This window comes from Schistocerca serialis, chromosome 1 (assembly GCF_023864345.2).
Source record: "Schistocerca serialis cubense isolate TAMUIC-IGC-003099 chromosome 1, iqSchSeri2.2, whole genome shotgun sequence".
In the NCBI taxonomy this organism is placed as follows: domain Eukaryota; kingdom Metazoa; phylum Arthropoda; class Insecta; order Orthoptera; family Acrididae; genus Schistocerca; species Schistocerca serialis.
The window spans coordinates 929,192,357-929,215,484 of NC_064638.1; the positions used below are offsets into that span (position 1 = coordinate 929,192,357).

Consider the following 23,128-nt stretch of genomic DNA (forward strand, 5'->3'; position numbering starts at 1 on the left):
ACAATGTGCCATTCCTGGTGACTACTCACATCATTGAGAGGTGAAGACTAGATTAAAGGTTGCAAACTTCTGTGTTCTGGCCGGACTCAATCCCATGACCTCTTGGTTTCTAGCCAGATGCTTTACTGCTAGACCACTACAAGTTGATCAGCCAGAACATTGTGACCATCTACCTTATAGCCAGTCCATCCACCTTTGGCATGGAAACCAGTGGTGACGCTTCATGCCATGGAAGCAATGAGGCCTTGGTAGGTCGCTGGAGGGAGTTGGCACCACACTTGCACACACAGGTCACCAGATTCCCATAAATTCCATGGAAGGTGGCAATGAGCTCTGACACCACATTCAGTCACATACAAGATGTGTCCGATCAGGTTTGTACCTGGTGAGTATGGAGGGTGGGGGGGGGGGGGGGGGGGGGGAGGGTGGAAGGGGGGGGGGGGGCTAGCACGTCAACTGGAACTCACCACTGTGTTCCTCGAACCACTCCATCACATTCCTGGCCCTGTGATGTGGTGCATTATATTGTTGAAAAATACCACGTCCATCGGGAAACATGATCATCATGAAGGGGCGTATGTGGTCCGCAACCACTGTAAAATATTCCTTGGCTGTCATGGTGCCTTGCAAGATCGATGGATGCCAATATGAATATTCTCCTGAGCATAATGGAGCTGCCACCAGCTTGTCTCCATACACAGTAGAGGTGTCAAGGAGCTGTTCCCCTGGAAGATGATTGATTCACACCCTCTCATTGACATGATGAAAAAGGTATCAGGATTCATCAGATCATGCAATGCTCTGCCACTGCACCAACGTCCAGTGCCAATGTTCCTGTGCTCATTCAGTCATAGTGCCCATGTCGTGACGTTAACATTGGCAAGTGCATGGGTTATTGGCTGTGGAGACCCATCGTTTGGAGTGTTCGATGCACTGTGTGTTCAGACACACTTGTACTCTGTCCAGCATCAAAGTCTGATGTTAGTTCCACCACAGTTCACCTCCTGTCCTATTTTAATAGTCTGCTCAGCCTACAACATCTGACATATGTAGTGAGGGGTGGCCACTCAACCCCAAGATGTCTGGACTTGGTTTCATCTTGGTTTTGCCACATGTTGAAGACACTCACCACAGCACTCCTCGAAAATCTGAGAAGTTGTGCAGTTTCTAAAATGCTCATGCTGAGCCTCTGGGCCATCACAATCTGCCCCCGGTCAAACTCAGATAGATCGCATGCCTTCCCCATTCTATACACAGACAGTATACTCACTGAGACTACATGCACTGTATGCGTCTGACTAGCAGTCATTCCTCACCAGGTGATGCTGCTATCACCTGGATATTTGTCCATTGATAGCAGGTCAGTAACCATAATGTTCTGGCTGATCAGTGTATAGTAACAATGCAACAAATATATATACAATAAATTAACACTATTGGATGTATTATTGGGCTCATATGACTGAGGAACCAGCATCTGCAGTAAGTAAATCTTCCAGAAGAGGCTATACTTAAGACTTGAGCACTGCATCAATCAAAAGCAAATATAGCTGTATCACACATACATTCAATTAATGTTATTTATCTGACTTTGAAAATACTGTATATTTTTAACAAGATTTATAGTTTTTATAGCATAGATTGTATTCAGTTCATTATTTTGATGGTGAAGATTTCAAATAGCAATAATTAGTCGGCCAAACCCAATAATTAAGCACAGCTTGGTGCTCATTGACAGTAATCATTATTCATCTGTGACATGAAATTAATTTCAAATCAGAGACTCTAGAATTATGAAACAGTTCTTACTTCATGAGGTAGGTGATAATGACACAATGAGACATCTGTTATTAGCAATTAACTTTAAAAGAAACAACATGAATGCATTTCATCTCATTATGTTTCATATGTGTAATGCCTCTCTTTGGAAAAAAATGTTTCACCACATCAACACATTGCACAAAGTTGGTAGTATAAATTGAAACATTTCTGTCCATTCCTCCTCTATTAAGGCACCAAGTTCTAAAACCCGAAATCTGCATCCATAGTGTCACAGGCATCATTCATTAAGACTGGAGTAACACTCATTCATAATGCTCTACATTGTTCTTCCTCGGTGCAATTGTGTGCTACAGCGAGGCATGCTGACCATACACTGTACCTGCAAATGACTAGAATGGAATAAACTTCACTGCAGCTGCTCTTTCTCCATTCTGAAAAGGATGTGCCACAGAATCTTCTAATTTCATTTATTTATCATGTGGCATACATAATTCTTTATACATTATTATTCAGCTTATGAATATTCCATTCCATGGCCAAGGTAGTGTGCATTTGGGTATTTATGTGTGTGAATGTGTGTACTTCTGCCAGAAAAACACCAGGGCACAAAAGCTAATTAACAAGCTACTGTGGTGTGTTCCTTGGGCCTATTCATGATGTATGTGTCAACTGAAGGTGAGTGGTTGCCTGCCCATTGCAGATAAACATCACTTTGAAGAGATACAGATTAATGCAGCAATATCTGTGTAATTATCTGTTGCATATTTCTCACAAAACATTTATTCAGTACAACCGTCAATGAACTGAATTAGTTTTGGTTGTAGTAGGGTCAGCTGGAAAGAAGTCATAAAAAGTTAAACAAACAGCAAGCAAAAATAATAAACAACTTTGGTTATAGTCCATGTGATATTCATTCATAGGAAAACAACCAACCAGGCTCTTGAATAATCAATCTGCAGTCTGCTGATGTACAACCTAAGTCTTCAGTTTACTTGTGCTCAGGAAGCAGTACAAGTACTTTAAGTGTCACTTTTGAACAGTTGCCTTGCAAGGAAACTGTAATATCTACAAAAAGAGATCAAAATAATCTGTGAATGTGTGCAAATGGACAACTGCATAACATTGATACATATCCTGGATTTAGCAATAAATACAAACAATAACAGAGATTAGCTACAATTGGATTTCTTGCCCTAAATCCAGATGATACACACAATGGATTGACTAAAAGACAAGATCAGATGTACAAATAATTATGAATTGTGAACAAAAAGCTTTGTTTACAGCAAGCACAAAAATTAATTATTTATTGACAAAAAAATCAAAAATTAATGAGCTTAGTAATTAACTACTGCAGATGAAAGACAGTAGCACTTTTTTTCACAATGATAAAATGACTGATGAACAAACTCAGCAACTATATGATGTAGAAATATATGCATGGAATTGGGCCAATGGAATGAATCAGACATAGAAATTTATGATACCAGTCAGATATCAGATGTGAAAAATTAAATCTCAGGGGCAGGTCAGCAACTACAAATTGAAGATCCAACCATTAGTTTTGATGAACAGTCTGAAATATGTGACCATAATATCGATTGTACACAGCTAGAAAACCAAACCAGGACAATCACAATTATAGAGAGATTATACATCACCACAACAATGTAACATATTTAGCAAGGATTTATTATAGCCTAATATTAAGTGTGTCCTTCAGCTGACCAAAGGTAGCATATAATCGGCAGAATTAAAGCAGCACACTGTGTAGGAACTGAGCAATTGACATGAACACAAACATGACTGAGATTCTTGATAAGCTTTTGGACAATATTTTTCCTCAAGGCTAACAGTCTATTAGCTCCAGAGAAGAACTTTATCCAAAAGCTTAGAGATGACATCAATCTTGTTTATGTGCCTGCTGCCAATAGCCTTGCCACAGTGGTAACACCAGTTCCCACCAGACCACCAAAGTTAAGTGCTGTCGGGCTTGGCTATCACCTGGAAGGATGACTGTCTGGGTCTGCCGAGCGCTGTTGGCACGTGGGGTAGACTCAGTCATTACTAGGCCAATTGATGAGCTACTTGATTTAGAAGCAGTGATTCCAGTCCCAAAGTAAAAACAGCTGAGAGTGGTGTGCTGACCATATTCCCCTCCATATTCGCATCCAGTGATGCCTATCAGCTGAGGATGACATGGCCTTCAGTTGGTACAATTTGGCCTTCCAAGGCCTGTTCAGATGGAGATAAGTTTTAGTTTCAGTTATGTGTATGTAAATGGTTCAATGCTTCAATTGTGTAGTGAGACTGCCTTTTATTATTTGTGTTCCAACCAGGAATTCCCAGAATCATAACAGATGCAAGCCATGGTATACTGTCATGCTCTTAAAAGGCCACAATCTTACATGACAACAAAGCCCTGATTCATACTTCAAGATTATTCAAGTGTGAATTGTGATTTGGTGAACATGCTGGCGAAATTTAACACCTCATCTAGCTTGCCAAACCACTCAGCTCGAAACGATCCATGCATGCTTGTGAAGAGTTTTCATCAGCAATCCATCAACAGTAATGAGACTGAATGCATCTCTATATGAAAAGGAGCCTGAAATTATCCTGAAACCTACTCAGGAATGACAGATCTGATCTGAGAATAGCTGCAACAGTAAGGAGTAATAGCGACTAAAGAATGCTGAAAGCAGAGACTATGAAGAGACCTTAGATTCATGAATTCCATAATAGCTACATATCAATTGCACTAGCATTATAGGCCTATATTTTATTCGTAATTTCCTGATGGAATCCATGATCAACCACTATTCATCATTGGCTACACAAAACTGTGTCAGATATATTTTGTTTCACCTTTGTGCTTTAATTTCATACATATTATTTCATTTGCACAGTCACCTCCTCTCTATAAAACTGCACACAAGTGAGATTTTTATACAGAGATATTTATCATCTAATATACTGACAATTTTATAAAAATAATGGATTGCTACTCACCATATAACAGAGATACTGAGTTGCAGATAGGTACAACAAAAAGACTGTCAAACAAGTAAGCTTTCAGCCAAAAGGCCCTCTTCTGCATCAGACAACATAAATACACGCAAATGCTGCTTGTGGGAGCATACAGGGATGAGCTGGAGAGCAGGTAGGACAGCTAGGTGCAGTTGGGAAGCTAGACAGAGGTCAGGGAAAGGTTGGGTGGGGGGGGAAAGCAGAGAAGTAAAAAGACTGGTGGACTAGAGGGCTATGCATCCCTAGTGTGGGAACAGGGAAAGGGATAGGTGGGTGAAGAACAATAACTAACAAAGGTTGAGGCCAGGAGGATATATTGCAAGGAAAGTTTTAATTTGCATAATTCAGAAACACTGGTGTCAGTAGGAAGGGCCCAGATGGCACAGGCTGTGAAGAAGTCACTAAAATGAAATGATCATGTGGCACTGCTGACCAGGAGGCCCTGTTGAGAGAGTTCAGCTGCCAGGTGCAACTCTTATTTCAGTTGATGCCAATTTAGAGGATTTGCGTGCCAGTGATGATGAGAGGATGATGAGGACAACACAACACTTAGTCAATGGGCAGAAAAAATCTCCAACCAGGCCAGGAATCGAACCCAGGCCCGCTATTTGGTAGGCAAGCACGTTACCACTCAGCTAAGGAGGCAGACTTTAAAATGAAGAATGCTGTGTTGGACAGTGTGCTCAGCAACTAGATACCGTATTTACTCGAATCTAAGCCGCACTCGAATCTAAGCCGCACCTGAAAAATGAGACTCGAAATCAAGGAAAAAAAAATTTTCCCGAATCTAAGCCGCACCTGAAATTTGAGCCTCGAAATTCCAAGGGAGAGAAAAGTTTTAGGCCGCACATCCAAACCGAAACAAAGTTGGTCCACTGTAATATGAGACACGATTTAGGTCGAATGAATGACAATACAGCTACAATAGTTTGGTTCGAGTCTTAAGCTTAGCAGTTAAGCTTTACCATGTAGCCATTGCTATGCGTCAGGTGCTCCATCCGTATTTTTATGGGTACCATTCCTTTTTCACGTGCTTCGTCTGGTTTGAATTGATTGCTTATTTTTCTTTGATCTGGTAAGTGCCGTTCTCTTTGTTATAGATTTTTACGTCACTCTAAGCTGAAAATGCATAACTGTACTGTGTCATGCATTGTTTGTCGCATTCTGATAGTGAGTGTTTACGACCTGTCGCCGCTCGCGGCATGGCTTGCTTTTGTGCGCGCTACAACCGCTTTTTAAAAAAAAAGAAAAAAAAGAAAAAAGGAAAAAAAAAAAAAGAGGAATTGTCTCATTAGCGAAACAATGGCAAGAGACTGCTTGCTATTTGCTATTACTTACACTGCTGCTTTCTTTGATAATGATCAACAAGAACCAAATAATAGACTGCGTATGATAGAAGATGTTCTGAACGAGAGTTTAGCGAAAATTTTTCTCTGGTTGAAAATCTTTGCAGACGCCTCTTTAGTACCTAGTACATTACATTCTGCACAGAAATTAGTCATCTTAGATTTAAAAATCTTGTCAATTGCCGTGCTTCATTTCTGACTGTATCACTATTAGGCATAAGAGCAATACGAATATAAACATGACATGATACGTATATTATTCCGCGTTTGCTGTTGTCTCACTCTAGTTTCGTAGTTTATTAGGCAGACAGGATTTAAATGAGATAGCAGCAAACACGAAAGAATACATGGCAAAATGTTTATATTCGTACGGTATTATTCTTATGGTGAAAAGAATACTGCATGCGATTCACAATTCATAAAAGCTCTTATTAGCAACGATCTCTTGTCACAGGTAGGAAAAAATTCAGAACGTAGAGTAGGCCGTATTGACAAACATCCCAAACAATCTTGCCAGTCAGATTTTCATAGTACATTGAAATGCTGCTACATTCGAAGATGAACAATACGGAATTTGTATTTACTTCATTGGATAATGTATGAAAATGCAGTGGTCGAAACTCGGGGGCCGTGAAAAAAAGCTCGTCTTCCACCTTTTTTTTATTTTTTAAATTTACTGACGCAGAGGTTTTGTTGCCAGTGTTTATCTTTGTGCCTGCAAAGCATGCCAGTGTAGCGCTACATAATTTGACGGCAGAAGTTATTTGAGGCGGCACCTACCAACATTTTTCAGAACTTCCGCTTACTTTGCACTCGATTCTAAGCCGCAGGCGGGTTTTTGGATTACGAAAACCGGAAAAAAAGTGCGGCTTAGATTCGAGTAAATACGGTAGTTCAGCTGTTTCTTGGCCACATTTTGTTGGTAGCCATTCATGCAGAAAGACAGCTTGTTGTTTGTCATGCCCACATGAACACAGCACTGTGGTCGCAGCTTAGCTCGTAGATCACATGACTGGATTCACAGGTAGCCCTGCCTTTGATGGGATAGGTGATGCTAGTGACCAGACTGGAGTAGCTGATGGTGTGAGGATGTATGGGGCAGCTCTTGCATTCAGGCCTGTTACAGAGATATGAGTCATGAGACAAGGGGTTGGGAGCAGAAGTTATGTGGTGATGGATAAAGATATTGTGTAGGTTCGGTGGGTGGCAGAATACTACTGTAGGAGGGGTGGGAAGGATAGTGGGTAGGGCATTCCTCACTTCAGGGCATGGAGAGAGGTAGTGAAAATCCTGGCAGAGAATGTGGTTCAGCTGCTCCAGTCCTGGGTGATACTGAATCACAAGGGTGATGCTTCTCTGTGGCTGGACGGTGGGGCTCAGGGTGGTTTGGGGGGGGGGGGGGGGCGCAACTTGACCAAAAGTTCAGCTCTGATTGTATTTATCTGTTCGCCTGTTTGCTGTTCAGGTCTCACCTTTATTTGGTGAATAGCGATTTATCATCACATAGATATTTTGATCATACTGTACAAATTACAATTATGCTTTACAATTACAATGTTAATTGTGAATGTCATGCAGAAGAATAGAAATCAAATAATCCTTACCTGATCCTGCATCATGTTGATATTTTAAGCATTTTACCTTTCCTGGGAAATCACATTCAAGAGTCTCAGGATTAAATAATGTCCCTGGAGCACAGACTTGAATAAACGCTCTTCCTTTCCAACAATTTACAAATCTTCTGCAATCTGCTTTATAAGGAAACTGTCCTGTTGCCTTGTGAGGGCATAAGTCAGAAAATGGTCGCATCTGATTCCTAAAAACAGTATCATCTCCTGTTGGTGAAGGTGTAGTGTATACATTATTGATGTTAACTTCCTCAGCCACAAACATTCTGACATATTTTGTTTCTGCATACTCTGACCCATTCTGGTTTTTCAAATATTTATTTTCAAAATTATGATTTATACTGTCATATTCAACAGTTGGTTCTGTTAATCCATAATGAGGATTGGACCATTCACGGAAAAATCTTTTAGGTTTACTTTTCTCACTATGGACAATAATTGGCATTCGTCTTTTATTTGTTGGGTCAACATAAAAGAATTGTGTCACATTGGAAGAATGAACAGAATCTCTAATATGCAGTTGACTTTTCTTTTCTACAGATGCATCTGTTATGTCTTCTCCAGGTACATAAATCTGTTAAGAAAAAAACAAAAGTTACACTAAAATACATGAAGGCCAAATCAATCAGAAAGAATGTATATGAAAAGAACAAAAATCTTTCTCACAGATACTGAGACAGACATAAAACTGAAATGAATAACTGCAAGAAAGGGCACACATCACATTTTTGAAATAATTGGAGTGACAACCTACTGATCATAACATTTTTCCACTAGTTGCTTCCAAATGAAATGGGCAGCCATATACACTGAAGAGCCAAAGAAACTGGCACACCTGCCTAATATCGTGTAGGGCCCCTGCGAGCATGCAGAAGTGCTGCAAACACGACATGGCACGGACTGGACTAATGTCTGAAGTAGTGCTGGAGGGAAATGACACCTTGAGTCCTGCAGGGCTGTCCATAAATCTGTAAGACAATGAGAGGGTGGAAACCTCTTCTGAACAGCATGTTGAAGGCATCCCAGATCTGATCAATAATGTTCATGTCTGGGGTGTTTGGTGGCCAGTGGAAGTGTAAAGACTCAGAAGAGTGTTCCTAGAACCACTCTGTAGTAATTCTGTAAGATGTTGCTTTGTCCTGCTGGAATTGCACAAGTCTGTCGGAATGCACAATGGACATGAATGGATGCAGGTGATCATACAGGATACTTACGCATGTGTCACCTGTCGCAGTAGTATCTCAATGTGTCAGGCGTCCCATATCACTCCAACTGCACACACCACACACACCATTACAGAGCCTCCACCAGCTTTAACAGTCCCCTGCTGACATGCAGGGTTCATGAATTCGTGAAGTTGTCTCCATACTCATAAAAGTCCATCCGCTTGATACAATCTGAAATGAGACTCGTCCGACTAGGCAACATGTTTCCAGTCATCAACAGTCCAATGTCGGTGTTGACAGGCCCAGGTGAGGTGTAAAGCTTTGTGTCATGCAGCCATCAAGAGTATGCAAGTAGAACTTCGGCTCTGAAAGCCCTTATTGATGATGTTTTGTTGAGTTGTTTGCATGCTGACACTTGTTGATGGCCCAGTATTGAAATCTCCAGCAATTTGGGGAAGGGTTGCACTTCTGCCATGTCGAATGATTCTCTTCAGTTATCATTGGTCCCGTTCCTCCAGGATCTTCCAGCCACAGTATATTGGAGATGTTATGTTCTACTGCATTCCTGATATTCATGGTACACTCGTGAAATTGTTGTATGGGAAAATCCCCACTTCATCACTATGTCAAAGATGCTGTGTCCCATTGCTCATGCACCAACTATAACAACATGTTGAAACTCACTTAAATCTTGATAATCTGCCAATGTAGCAGTAGTGACCAATTTAACAACTGCACCAGACATTATTGTCTTATACAGGTTTTGCTGATCACACTGCCATATTCTGCCTGTTTACATACCTCTGTATTTGAATACACATGTTTTACACCATTTTCTTTGGCACTGCAGTGTATAAATATGGATTAAAGACAAGATAGGGGGAGTTGCAAAAGTCTATATAAAATCACTATAGTTTAATTGTTAAACTATAATGGTTTACCTGTGTGTTGGCAAAGTGGTCATTACAGATATTGAATTCACTATTCAAGACAAAAATGATGAAGGAAGGCTATGATCATGTTAAAGGAAGTTTCTGAGTACTCATCTGGAGTGGTGTAGAAAAATTACAGGAATATTAAATCAGGATGCTGGAAAATGGATTTCCTCAAATATACATTCTGCTGCTACATAACAGAATACATACATTAACAAAGATTTTAATGGACAAGAATCACTGCTCAAAGTTGTACATTAGCTTGGTGGCTATATCCTATATCATAGATTACAACTAAGAATATACCGTACATACTCCAATAATATGTGCCTGCGAAAAATCCGTGCACCCCAATTTTGAGGAAGAGGGGAAAAAAAATATTTTTTGCTTTAATTTGTTTTATTTACAAAAAAAATTGTTCCAATGTTATGATGTGTTCAAAAGTATGTATAATAACTACTGGTTTGAAGCAATGCTGCTGTACAGGTTGATACATCATTAAAACGCAACCGATTCAGTGGCGTGCAGCTGGCCAGCCGGCGGGCGGGCAGCCAGTGGCTTGCAGCTGGCCGGCTGGCCAATTAGATGGGTGGGCGACTGGGGAATATTATCACCGCCATCAGGGACTCTACGCGTACCTACAGTAGCAAAAAAAGAGATGTGAATTATCTTGTTTAAGAATTTGTTAATATGGTATGTGCAATAAAATATTTTAGTCAATACCAGTACGTTTCCTCTCTTACCACTCTATTCATCACTTTCATCATCATCACTAGCGGGAGAATCATTGTCGTCTTCACCATCTTACCATAGAGCATCGTCCTCTGTTCTATCCAGTGAATTTGTGATTTCACATTTTTTTGAAGGATTTTTCCACCAGTAGTTGCGGAATGGAGTCCCATGCACTTTTCACCCATTCACAAATCTGGGACAAATGCGGCCATTTGATTTTTCCACTAGGTGTGAACTTATGGTTTTCATCAGCCATCCACTGCGTACATCGCTGTTTAAGTGCAGCTTTGAATGGCCGATTTATACACATATCTAGAGGTTGTAGGATGGATGTTAGGCCTCCAGGGATAATGACCAAGTCAGTTTTCCCTTTTTGTAATTTGTCTCCCACTTCCTTAGTTGTATGTCCGCGGAAGCTGTCTGGGACCAACATGTTGCGTAAATTCAGTAACGCACCAGGACAACATTGCCAAACATGTGTCACCCAGTCAATTATAAGTTCATTGTCCATCCACCCTTTCAGATTCGCTCTCACTAATACCGGTATGCCTTTTACTGATATTTTTGGAATAGTTTTCCTTTTAAATATCACGCAAGGTGGTAGCTTTCGTCCATCGCCAGTTACACACAACATCACTGTACATCTTTGTTTCTCACTGCCGCCAGTTCGTATCATGATGCTGGATTCTCCTTTCCTGTTCACTGTGTTGTTGAGTGGCATCTCAAAATAGACTGGCGTTTGATACGCATTACCAATTTGCAATAATATATAGGACTGTTTACTGTGCAGATTTAACACATAACGATGAAAATTGACTATTTTTTCCTCGTAATCGCCTGGAAGCCACTGAGCGATAGTAGTTTTCCTCCGGAATCCTAAACCATTTCAGTTGAAAAATCTTGATAGCCACCCCCGGCTAGCTTTGAAACTGGTAATGCCTAGTTCTTTGGCTAAAGACAATGCTTTAAGTTGGCACATTTCACTCGTCACTGCACATCCGTATTGTCGCTTCTCATCTACATAAACGCAGAGCCTTTTCTCGAGGTCCGGATGCTTCGCTTTTTGGACGCGAAATTCTCGGTGATTACTATTAGTTTCTTGAAGCTGCATTTTATTTTTGTGCCAGTCACAAATACAACTCTCACTCATATCATACTTTCTTCCTGCTGCACGGTTTCCAATATTCTTGGCTTCTTCAATAATTTTCACTTTTTCTGTAGCAGTGTATGAGCGATAACGATAACTTGTAGCCATAATTAACAAGTTTGAAGACGTTAATACTTCACTCCTCACGTGCTACTGATGCATCACAGACTGAGGCCGCAACAATGCAATAGTGTAATGGGATGTATTGTTGGAGGCGGAGCAGTACCAACAATGTTTCGAATAATCCGTGCACCCCAGTTTTTCGTCCTAAAATTCAGGAGAAAACATGTGCGGATTATACAAGTATATAGGGTAATGTGAAAATTGCAGACCCAGTTTTAAAACCCTTCAAATTAATTCTTATGCAATATGTAAAACATATCAGTGGGAACAATCACAGCTACAAAGCGAAAGGCGCATTACATAGAATAACACGTGAAACAAGTACGCTCAGTGGTCAAAATATTCGTCACCCTTTTAAAAGAGCACTGGAGGACTATGAGTGGTGTAGGATAGATAACTGCCAGTCACTTGACCCTCCACTGCTAATGTACGTCATGTCAGTGAACTGGTGTGTGCAGCAGTTCATTGTATGGTATCAGCATAGTAAGGTCAGATGATGTGGAGCTGTGACAGAGTGGCAGAAATGAGCTACCATATCAATTAAAATAATGAATTTTCAAAAACATAATGTTCTGGATAGATAAAAAGATCTACTCACCAAGCAGCAGCAGGATAACCCACATATAAAAGGTATTACATTTGCAAGCTTTCAGAGGCAATGGCTCTGTCTTCTGACAGAAGGTTTGAAGAGGAATGAAGAGGGATGAAGGGAAAGGACTGGTGAGGTTTAGGAAAAGGGGTAGAGATTAGAAAAGTCATCCTGTATCCTGAGCCAGTGGAGACTTAATGGATGGGATGAGAAGGAAAGACTTACTGTTGGAGACTGAATCAGGCAAGATTCAAAAACTTGAGAGCTTAAAGGTGGAAGAAAGTGTAATATGCAAGACAGAGATTATGGCTAGAACATCATGCATGAGTTAATAAGAACGAAAAGCTTAGTGCTTTGTATGTGACAGAGGTGGTCAGGGGGGGCACTGAAAAACACGCAGGTCAGAAAATGAAAGAGGTAGAAAACTAAAACAGAGTGGAGAAAGGAATAGTTACTGTGAAAAAATGCTGAGACCAAAGAAATTAATGTAAATTAAGGTCAGTTGGGTGACAAGAACCTAGGACCAGTTGTAGTGCCAGTTCCCACCAGCAGATCTCATTCTGTCTGAGATTTTTCCCATCACATTTAGAATAGCTTTTTGTCACCCTCCCAATCTCCGCAATATCCTTCTCAGACCCCATGCTCCTTCTGCACCCACTTCCTTACCCCTGTGATGTCCCCACTGCAAAACTTGCCCTGTGCACCCTCCTACCACCACCAATACCAACCCTTTAACTGGCAAAACATATACCATAAAAGGGAGAGCCACTTACAAAATGACACGTCACATACTAGCTACTATGTAAACACTGTTTGGCCTTTTACACTGACATGACTAACACCAAGTGAAAATGAAATGATCGTGTGACACTGATGCCCATGAGGCCTCATTTGGGAAAGGTTGGCTGCTGGATTGCAAGTTCTATTTCAGGTGATGCCACATTGGGCAGCTTGCTTGTCAGTGATGATGAAATGAAAATGAGGACAACACAACGCCCAGTCAGAAAGTGGAGAAAATCTCCAAGCCGACCGGGAATCAAACCCGGACCTGCTGTGTGGTAGGGAAACACATTACCACTCAGCTAAGCAGGCACACTTACCACCAAGTTAACAGTTACAATGAATGTGCATAGGCAGAGGGTGTATCCTGATAACACACAATATCCTGTTGCAGAGCATGCACTGCAACATGACAGTTGTGATCTTGGTGTATGTTTCACCACATGTGCAATCTGGATTCTTCCCCCAGACACCAGTTTCTCAGAACTCTGCAAGTGAGAACTGGCACTACAACTTGTCCTTGGTCCTTGCCACCAACCTGTCCTTAATTTATATTAAATTCTTTGGTCGCAGCATTTCTTCACAGTAACTACTCCTTTCTTCTCTACATTTTAGTTTTCTACATCTTTCATTTTCCAACCCATCTATTTTTTGCCATGCCACCTCTAAAACATACTATGTGCTTAGGATTTTGCTCTTATTAATTCATACACGTGTTTTAGCATAATCTCTTTCTTTTATATTACCCTTTTCTCAGGTTCTTAAATATCACCTGGCTCAGCCCCCAACAATCAGTCTTCCCTACTATTCCCGTTCGGTACGTCTCCCCTGACCCAGGGTTCTGGTCGACATTTCCAAATTCTACCCCTTTTTCTAAACCTCACTGTTCCTTTTCCTTCAACCCTCTTCCTTCTACGAGAAGAAGGACCCACTGGCTCCGAAAGCTTGCGTACGTAATAGCTTTTATACATGTGTTCTTGGTGAGATGATTTGTTTCCTATCCAATTACATTACATTTTCAGAAGTGAGGTATCATGTTTTTGAACATGTCCATGACCACACTGTGAAAGAGGTTCCTGATTTGTTAAAGTATTAGTGTGGACTGTCTCACATGTCTATAAAAATCATGTACTACTCATGGTCATATTACATGGTGTAAGAACAGTGGTCATAAAGTGACCTTAACTGACAAGGATCAGAAACAAATCTCACGCCTTTTCAATGACAATCGATTTCAAACCCAATTGTAATTGCTGCTGTCAATGAATGCAGGTCTACCTCAACCAGTTTCTGAGTGATCAATGTGGCAGGAACTGCAGTCAGTGGACATTTGGAGTTGTATACCTAGCAAAGGCCATTGCTTACAGCCGTGTGTCACTGATAATATCAGACAATAATGGAACAGAATAGTAGCTGACCTGAGGCATGTACTGTGACACATGAGTTGTGATTTTGACTCTTTTTCAAATTACACAACATGTCAAGGGCAATGACTACTCAATAGGGCAGTCAGTCTCTATTGTGTAGAGTGTGTAATTCCGGTAATAATTCTGTGATGTTTTGGGAGTACAGTTTCGTGTTACAACTTGGGCCCACTCATTTAGGTTACTGTGAATAGGAGCCAGGATGTCAACATTATTGGTGAGGAGCTGTTGTTTTCTCTTTCACAACTTTGCAGCAAATGTGTTGTGGGCCACTCCCATCTTTCAAGATGACAACAACCATGTTCACAATGCGACAAACATACTTTCCTACTATGACCAACAATGTGTATCATAATGCAACTAGACGGTCAACTCAACCAATTTTGATCCCTTAGAATATCTCTATATGAGTAATTGGAACAGTGGGTGAAACAAAGCAATCAACATTTCAGCAATCTTGTTGTTCTATGATATCTTATCATTAATGAGTGGCTTCAATACATATAGCAGAGCTGAACAAACTTGTTGACTCTCTTCGTCACTGAACAGAGGCCATTACCAAGGACAGAGGCAGTGTTATGTAATGTTATGGGGATATTGCCAGCTGGGTTGAACAAATCTTTTGTCCAGTGTATTTACAATGCTGAGAAAACACCACTTAATACTATTCAACTTTACCTATGCAAAACACAGAACAATCTTTTGTCCAGTGTATTTACAATGTTGGGAAAAACACCACATAATACCAATCAATTGTAACTATGCAAAGCACAGAAATGCTTTTTATAAAAATAAATCAAACTCTCTTATTGCAGTACATCAGCAAGCAATTGAATCATCCATACAAAAGAGAGATCAAAAACACTGCATTAGAACTGAAGGGTTATGAAGTAAGTGAACTTTTTACTTAAAACACAAAAAGCAAAGAAAATGTATATTTTTGTACTTCTAGAGCTATGCATTATACATCTGTGAACATTTGGACACATTTAATTTGCTGTCTGTATTTGTGTCACTAGTGTATTAACTTTGTAATCCATTTTTATGTTTATGATGAAGTTAAATGAAACACTTTAAAAATTGACTGTTGGGTTTGACCAACATCATGAAAATGGTGGACACAAAAATACTCATTGAAATCTATGCCTACTACAATCAACACTATAACAAGAATTACAGATATTCTCAGACAGCACAATCATTGGTTTTCCCAACTCACAACCAAACCATCATCATTAACCCAACCTGAATGCAGGCTATGCCTCACATCAGTATGTCACCACAAATAAGATATCATAATCGCATATGTTGGCTTCACCAATTCATAACCAATCAGTCACCTTTGAAACTAATCTACATTCGAGACAGCATAAGAAGATCGATGACAGCTGGAACCACTGTTGCCAGTTTTTAATTGTGAAGCTCAAAGAGCTGCAAGTGAGAAGAATAGCACTCTATAGAGCTGTGAGGGCACTGAAACATTGCCACAGAGACTTTTACAAAATTGTATTACGTGACTGATTGTGGCAGGCATGCAAACCTGCTGCACCCAGTAACTATAAGGGATCAATTTATGCCAACTCGATTAGGTATATATAACAGATCAGTATGTCACTACAACAAAGGTTTTGTGATCACATTCATTGGCTTCACCAACTCACAACAAAACTGTCATCTTTTAAACTAACCTACACCTCATGCTATACTATAGACATCAGTATCTCCACAAAATGTACATTACAAAAAATAAAAGAGTTACGAAACATGTACTGTCATTGTTCTACTGTCTATTTGCACACGTATGACATCACATGCCAAATCATCTAGATCTACATCCACACTCAGCCTACCACAGTGAAGTGCATGGCACAGGGGACTTCCCTTTGCACCAGTTATTAGGGCTTCTTCCCATTCCATTCATGTGTGGAGAGTGGGAAGAATGACTGTTAAAATGTCTCTGTGTGCACTGGGATTAAGGTAATCTTGTCCACATGGTCACTATGGGAGTGATACATAGGAAGTTGTATTGTAGTCCTACATTCACAATTTAAAGCTGGTTTATGAAACTTCCTAAGTAGACTTTCTCAGGACAGCTTGTGTCTACCTTCAAGTCTCTCTCAGTTTCACTTTTGAGCATATTTGTGACACTCTCCAAAGGGGCAAACAAACCTGTGACCGTTAGTGCTGCCCTACTCTGTATACTGTTCATCCTTCTGAGTACAGGTGCAACACATTTGAGTAATATTCTAGTATGGGTCACATGAGTATTCATAAGCAGTCTACACTGTAGATAGGTTGTACTTCGCTAGTATACTGTCAATGAAGTGAAGTCTGCTATTTGTTTTATCTAGCTTAAAACTGAGCCTGTTTGTTCATTCATTTATATATCCTCACACATTTTTATACCCAGGTACTTGTATGAGTTGAACTTTCCAATGGAGACTTGCTGACATTGTGCCCCATAAAAATACACAGTTTTAAATTTCTGAACATTTAAAGCTAGTTTCTAATCTTCACACCACTTTGTAATCTTATTATGATAATATTTGCACAGTTTTTCCAGACAGCACTTTGTTACAGATAGGTTCATCATCTGTGTAAAGTCTGAGGCCATTATTAATATTGTCTGCAAGATCATTATATTACAACACAAACAGCAAGGGTCCCAACATATTTCCCTGGACATATCTGAAGTTACTCCTACATCTGTCAATCACCCTCCATCCAAAGTAGCATGCTGTGTCACCCATACCAACAAATCCTCTGTCCAGACAAAAATTTTGCTTGACACACAATGTGATCATACTTTTGATAATATGCATACATGTGTTTAGAGTCAAATTTTTTCAGAAATCAGGAAATACTGTATCCTTCTGACTGCCTTGATCCATGGCTTTCAGCATGTGATGTTACAAAAGTGCTTGTTGGGTTTCACATAATCAATGTTTTCAGAATCCATGCTGGTTGGTATAGAGGAGGTCATTCTGTTCGAGATACTTCATTATGGTTGAACTCCAAATATTTTCCAAGATTCTACAATAAATGGATGTCAAGGATATTGGACAGTAGATTTGTGGATCATTTGTGCTACCCTTCTTGGAGATGGGTGTGACTTGTGCTTTCTTCCAACTACTGAGCACAGTTATACATTTGAAGGATGTACAGTAGATTATAATTAAAGGAGGGGCTAATTCAGCAGCAAATTCAGTACAGAATCTGATAGGGATTCCATCACACCGTAGAGCTTTGTTTAATTTTAGAAATTTCAGCTGTTTTTGAATTCTACTGGTACTGGTACCTGTATCACTTATCTATGCAGTGTTGTGAGGATTAAATAGGGGCAAAAACCCTGGATTTTTAAAGGAACATTTGTAAATGAATTTAGTGTTTCTGCTTTTGCTTTGCTACCCTCAATTTCAATTCCTGTCTCATCCTCAAGTGTCTGTATACTGAATTTGGTACCTCTAATGAGCTTAACATATGACTAGAATTTCTTTGGGTTCTGCGAGTGATTTTTTGATAACATTAAGGCTTCATGCACAGCCCTGTTGGCAGCCAAATGTGTTTCATTCAGCATCTCTCTATCATACCTACAGCCCAGTGCTAAGTATCATTGACTGGTTTTCCACAAAAGGTCTCACCCTCAATTTTAAAAAGACACAATATATTCAGTTCTGCACATCTAGCGGTACTACACAAATGATAAGTGTAATCCATGGTGAGGTAACAGTAAATAGTGCGGAAGCTTCAAAATACTTTGTGCTCATATTGACAAAAATTTAAACTGGAAAGAACACATTTTGGAACTCCTAAAACAATTTATTTCAGCCACATTGGTACTTAGAATCATTGCAAATCGTGGGGACATAAAAATCAATAAACTGATATATTTTGCACATTTTAATTCAATAAAGTTCTTGGATAATCCATCTTAAAGAAAAATAAATTTTCATTGCTCAAAAACATGCTGTAAGAGAAATATGTGGTGTACATCCACAATCATCTGGGACATCTGTTTAAAGAGTTGGGCATTCTGACTACCGCTTCACAGTACATGTATTCCATTATGAAGTTTGTTGTAAATAATCCAGTACAGTTCAAAAGGAACTATGATGTACATAAGTACAATACTAGAAGGGAAATGACATTCACTACTCCACATTTAAGGTTTTCTTGAGCACAGAAAGGGGTGCAAAATTCTGCAACAAATATTTTTGATATCTTAGCCAGCGATATAAAATGTCTTAGAGATAGCAAAGTAAAATTTCAAATCGAACTAAAAAAGTTTCTCCTTGACAACTCCCTCTATTCTGTAGAAGAATTTCCATTTCTGTAATGAGCAAATGATCTTGTTTAGGACTTACTAACTCATATCTGTAGATATTTTAAAAAATCACCTCTATAAATGTTCAGCATGTAGTCATATTTAAAAACTAAATTGTGATTTCTTTGAAAAATGACTCATTCTACAACATTACAATTTATCATGCAAATGATCCATGGAGCATGAAAGTAACTAATTAACCAACCTTGTTTTGCACTTATTATGCAGTAGTCGCTGTTTCTTTCTCAGTTCTTGACAGTGGTTACATACGATGAACCATTCTGCCAGGTACATACCTCTCAACTGCATGGTAAACTGATCTTCTTAATCTGTGCCACAGTTCTTCTACCTGCTCCTCTCCAGAGCTAAATGTTTCAAGTTTCTTACCACTGCCTCTTTATATAGTTTGCTGAACATATAAATTCTTCTACTTGTTTAAATTTCCCTTTGTACTCTGGTAATCATTGTTGCTACAATTGTCTCGAGGTTAAAACTAGTTTTTAGGTGAACATACTCAGAGAGGTCAGGTCTGTTTGTTGCTACAAGATCCAATATATCGCCACTATGAGGGTGATTCCAAACAACCTGTTCCAGGCAATTCTCTGAAAACATACTTAGTAATGTTTCACAGTAAGTTTTGTCAAAAAAAAAATAGCATTCTCCAATTATGAGGGTGTGATTGGGGAGCTCAGGTACTAGTGAACTTAGGTTTTCTCTAGAGTTTTTGGTTACATCTGGAGGTGAGTCTGGTGATCAACAGAAGGGCCAATTAGGAATTTGTGCCCTTACTTGAAACTGAGTCCTGCCCAGACAGCCTCACATGCAGTTTAAATATCTGTATCAGAAGAATTGAATTTGTTTACTGTGACAAAAACACCATTGTCAATTACCATTACCCGACTCTTTTGATATACGATTAAATTTTTCCCAAAAATCTCGCTACTATCAATTTCAGGTTTTCAATAGCCTTCTTGTTCTAGTATTATATGAGCTCCACTGCTTTTTAGGGGCACTTCAAACTTGACACTTTGTTGTGAATGCTTTGGCAGTTAATCAATGGGATTTTAATATCCCTTGCTGTAGAGGACATTTCTTTGGATCTTGCACAGATATCTTTAACTGAACTGGATGAAGAGTCATCTTATCCAGAAATCCCTCATGTGCAAATCACACACACAGTCAGCTACCTGGGTAGCAGTCCTGATGTATGGCACACACTTGACCCATTTAGAGGAACACTACAGTTAACCATACAGCTAAGTGTCCAGGAAGTGCCTGTCACTACACCTTCGAAGTTTCCATTCAATGATCACTTCTGGAAAAATGCTGCAAATTATGAATTTCATTAAAATTCAGCGAGCAAGGCTGGTCTTCTCAACCTTCTCTGCCAGTCACTGGAATGATCCAAATATGACTTCAGAATACAGACAACAGGTATTGTTTGTTCCAATGTGCACCACAATCTGCAGTTGATTGCACCTTGTTTCCTTAACTCTTTAATTGGGCATGTTGGATATATATGTCCCCGCCCTGCTAATTCACAGTGGGTTCGAACGGATATATCCATCCACTGTGTTATGTGGCTAGTAGCTAATGGGAATGATGAATTATCAGCTTGCCATTGACACTGTGGTATTAGTTGAGCTTCGTCCACTAGATGGTAGCTCTCGTCAGACAAAACAGCATGTTCTAGGCTAGTTACACATTGTCCACTCAAGCGCGTGTTGACAGTGGTGTGCGTCCAGTGAAGCAGCTGCAAAAGAGCGCCTTTTTTTGTCTGTGTTTACTGCCATGTTAGTAAGTGATCTCTTGCAACGGTGAAAAGAAGTTGTTTATCAGATTCAGAAATTGAGCAGCTGCTTTTAGAAAGTGACGATAATTTCAGTGACAATTCTGAAAGTTTACAAGGTACAAATGTTGAGGCTAGTGAAAGTGTCTTCGATTCAGAAACATCTGACGACAATACACTACTGCAGCAGATGGTACCTAGCGCATTTGTGCATGCTTGTTCAGTTTGTAATCAATATTTTTTCAGTGGTAGTAGTGGTACAGTTGTGCCTCGAAAACAATATGATGTGATGAGTTGTTTTGTGTGTTTTGTGGACGATGCTTTGTGCACAATAAAAGCTGGACAGGTGAACCTATGTGCAGAACAGATCCTAGCTTCTCATCCCAATTTAGCAGCATGCTCCAGGGTTCACAGTTGGCAGGTTACTACATGTGATGAGGTAAAAACACTTATTGGAATGCTTATACTTCAAGGAATTCTTCACAAACCAGATCATAAGATGTACTTTTCAAAGAGAGACTCAGCCGACACACCTTTCTTCAGGAAACTGATGAATGAAAAGCGGTTTTATTTTTTACTGAAATTCCTCCACTTTGCTGACAATACCTCGTGTGACCCACTAGGCACTATCAGCAGGAAACTATTCAAAATTCACCACATTACAGAGCATCTGTGGTGTAAATTCAGAATAGTATATATGCCAGAAAGGAACATCACCATTGATGAATCGTTGTTGCCCTGGAAAGGACGGCTTGGATGGAGGCAATATATTTCATCAAAGCGTAGCAGATTTGACATCAAATTGCACAAACTTTGTGAAAGCAGCTCCGGGTATATATGGGACTTTATTGTTTGCACTGGAAAGGACACTAATTATGGTAGCCACTATCCAGATGCAAAAATAACCTCTCAAATTATTTTGGAGCTTGCACACAATCTACTTGGGAAAGGCCACTGCATTTATCTTGACAACTAGTACACCAGTCCAGATTTGGTAGACAAACTAACCAGCAGTAAAACCAACGTTGTCGGCACAATGCGGAAGGCAGAACGAGGTTCCCTGATTTCGTAAAAAAGGAAAAACTGAAGAAAGGGGAGTACATAACAGGGTACAGAGGCGAGCAGGTGGTAATGAAATGGAAGGACAAAAGAGACATTGTTATGGTCAGCACCTTCCATGATGATACATTTTTAAATGTAAACTCGAAGAAGGGAATCGTTCAAAAGTGACATGTTGTCGTTGACTACAACAAGAATATGGGGAGGGGGGAGGGGGGGGGGGGGGGGGTAGGTGGGCGATTTTCAGTTACAAAGCTACCAGATGACCACAAGCAGGCTGAAAAAATATTATCACAAGCTTTTCCACCACTTGTTGGACATTGCATGTTTCAGTGCATATGTTCTGTACAAGCAGCGTAACGGTGAATGAAGTAGAATGAGCTTCATGATTAGCCTTTGCAAACAGTTGATCATATCTTCACCACAACAACGGACATCAGTAGGACGCCCACCTCGAACACCGAAAGCAACACGCCTTACAGCCAGGCATTTTCCAGACCTTCTGCCCCCCACAACGAAGAAAAGGCCAACAAGGAGGTGTGTGGCATGCACGAGAAAAGGCCTTTGCAAAGAGACTTCATACTGGTGTGGAGAATGCAATTTTCCTTGTGTGCAGCACCTTGTTTTAAAATGTTTCACACTGAAAATAACTTGTAATATCATGAAAACACAGTTTTGTTAACTTCTGCAATATATTTTATTCATTTCCACCCAATATCAATTTAAATTCAACAATGAAAACATGAAGGAAAACTTCTATGCTTGAGAACAGTATGCAGTATCACTGCGCAAGGGCGTGCTGGCGCATATTACCCACTGCGGAAGAGGCGCACGCACGCAAACTACCCACTTAATGGGTTAAGGCATGCAGGAATAGCCTCTTCAAATATGTTGAGTGAGGCCCACAGTCATACACATTGAGTGCATCTGACGTTCCTTCCCATCCCTCATTGCTGTTTCCTTAAAATGTCAGACCAGATGTCTGGTATCAGTAGGTTTGCTTAACATTAATATTATACAGATGCTTATAATGTGAGGCATTCATTTATTGCCCAGTCATCTCCTTGACCTAAAATGCTCAAACTCAGCAACTTATTTTTGGATACACATCTTTCCAAAACACGTGATCTTCCCACACCTCTGCAGTTTGATTTAGTAAATGTGAGCAAGAATTTAAAAGAGGTGGTGGTATATAAAGACTGAATACCCATGGACATAACGCAAAGAAAACAGCCATTTGATAATCAAATCAGCTTTTAAAGCTTTCCACTAAT

The 23,128-nt window shown here is 39.9% G+C and overlaps 1 protein-coding gene across 2 annotated transcripts in view; it reads right to left on the reverse strand.

The window, feature by feature from the left end:
- LOC126412402 (serine protease svh-1-like) overlaps positions 1-23,128 on the reverse strand; it is a 467,630-nt gene that overhangs the window by 393,494 nt on the left and 51,008 nt on the right. For both annotated transcript variants that reach the window (XM_050081990.1, XM_050082000.1), the window contains exon 2: positions 7,763-8,360. In XM_050081990.1, coding sequence (XP_049937947.1) covers positions 7,763-8,360 — 598 coding nt within the window. The remainder of the gene's footprint in view (positions 1-7,762; positions 8,361-23,128) is intronic.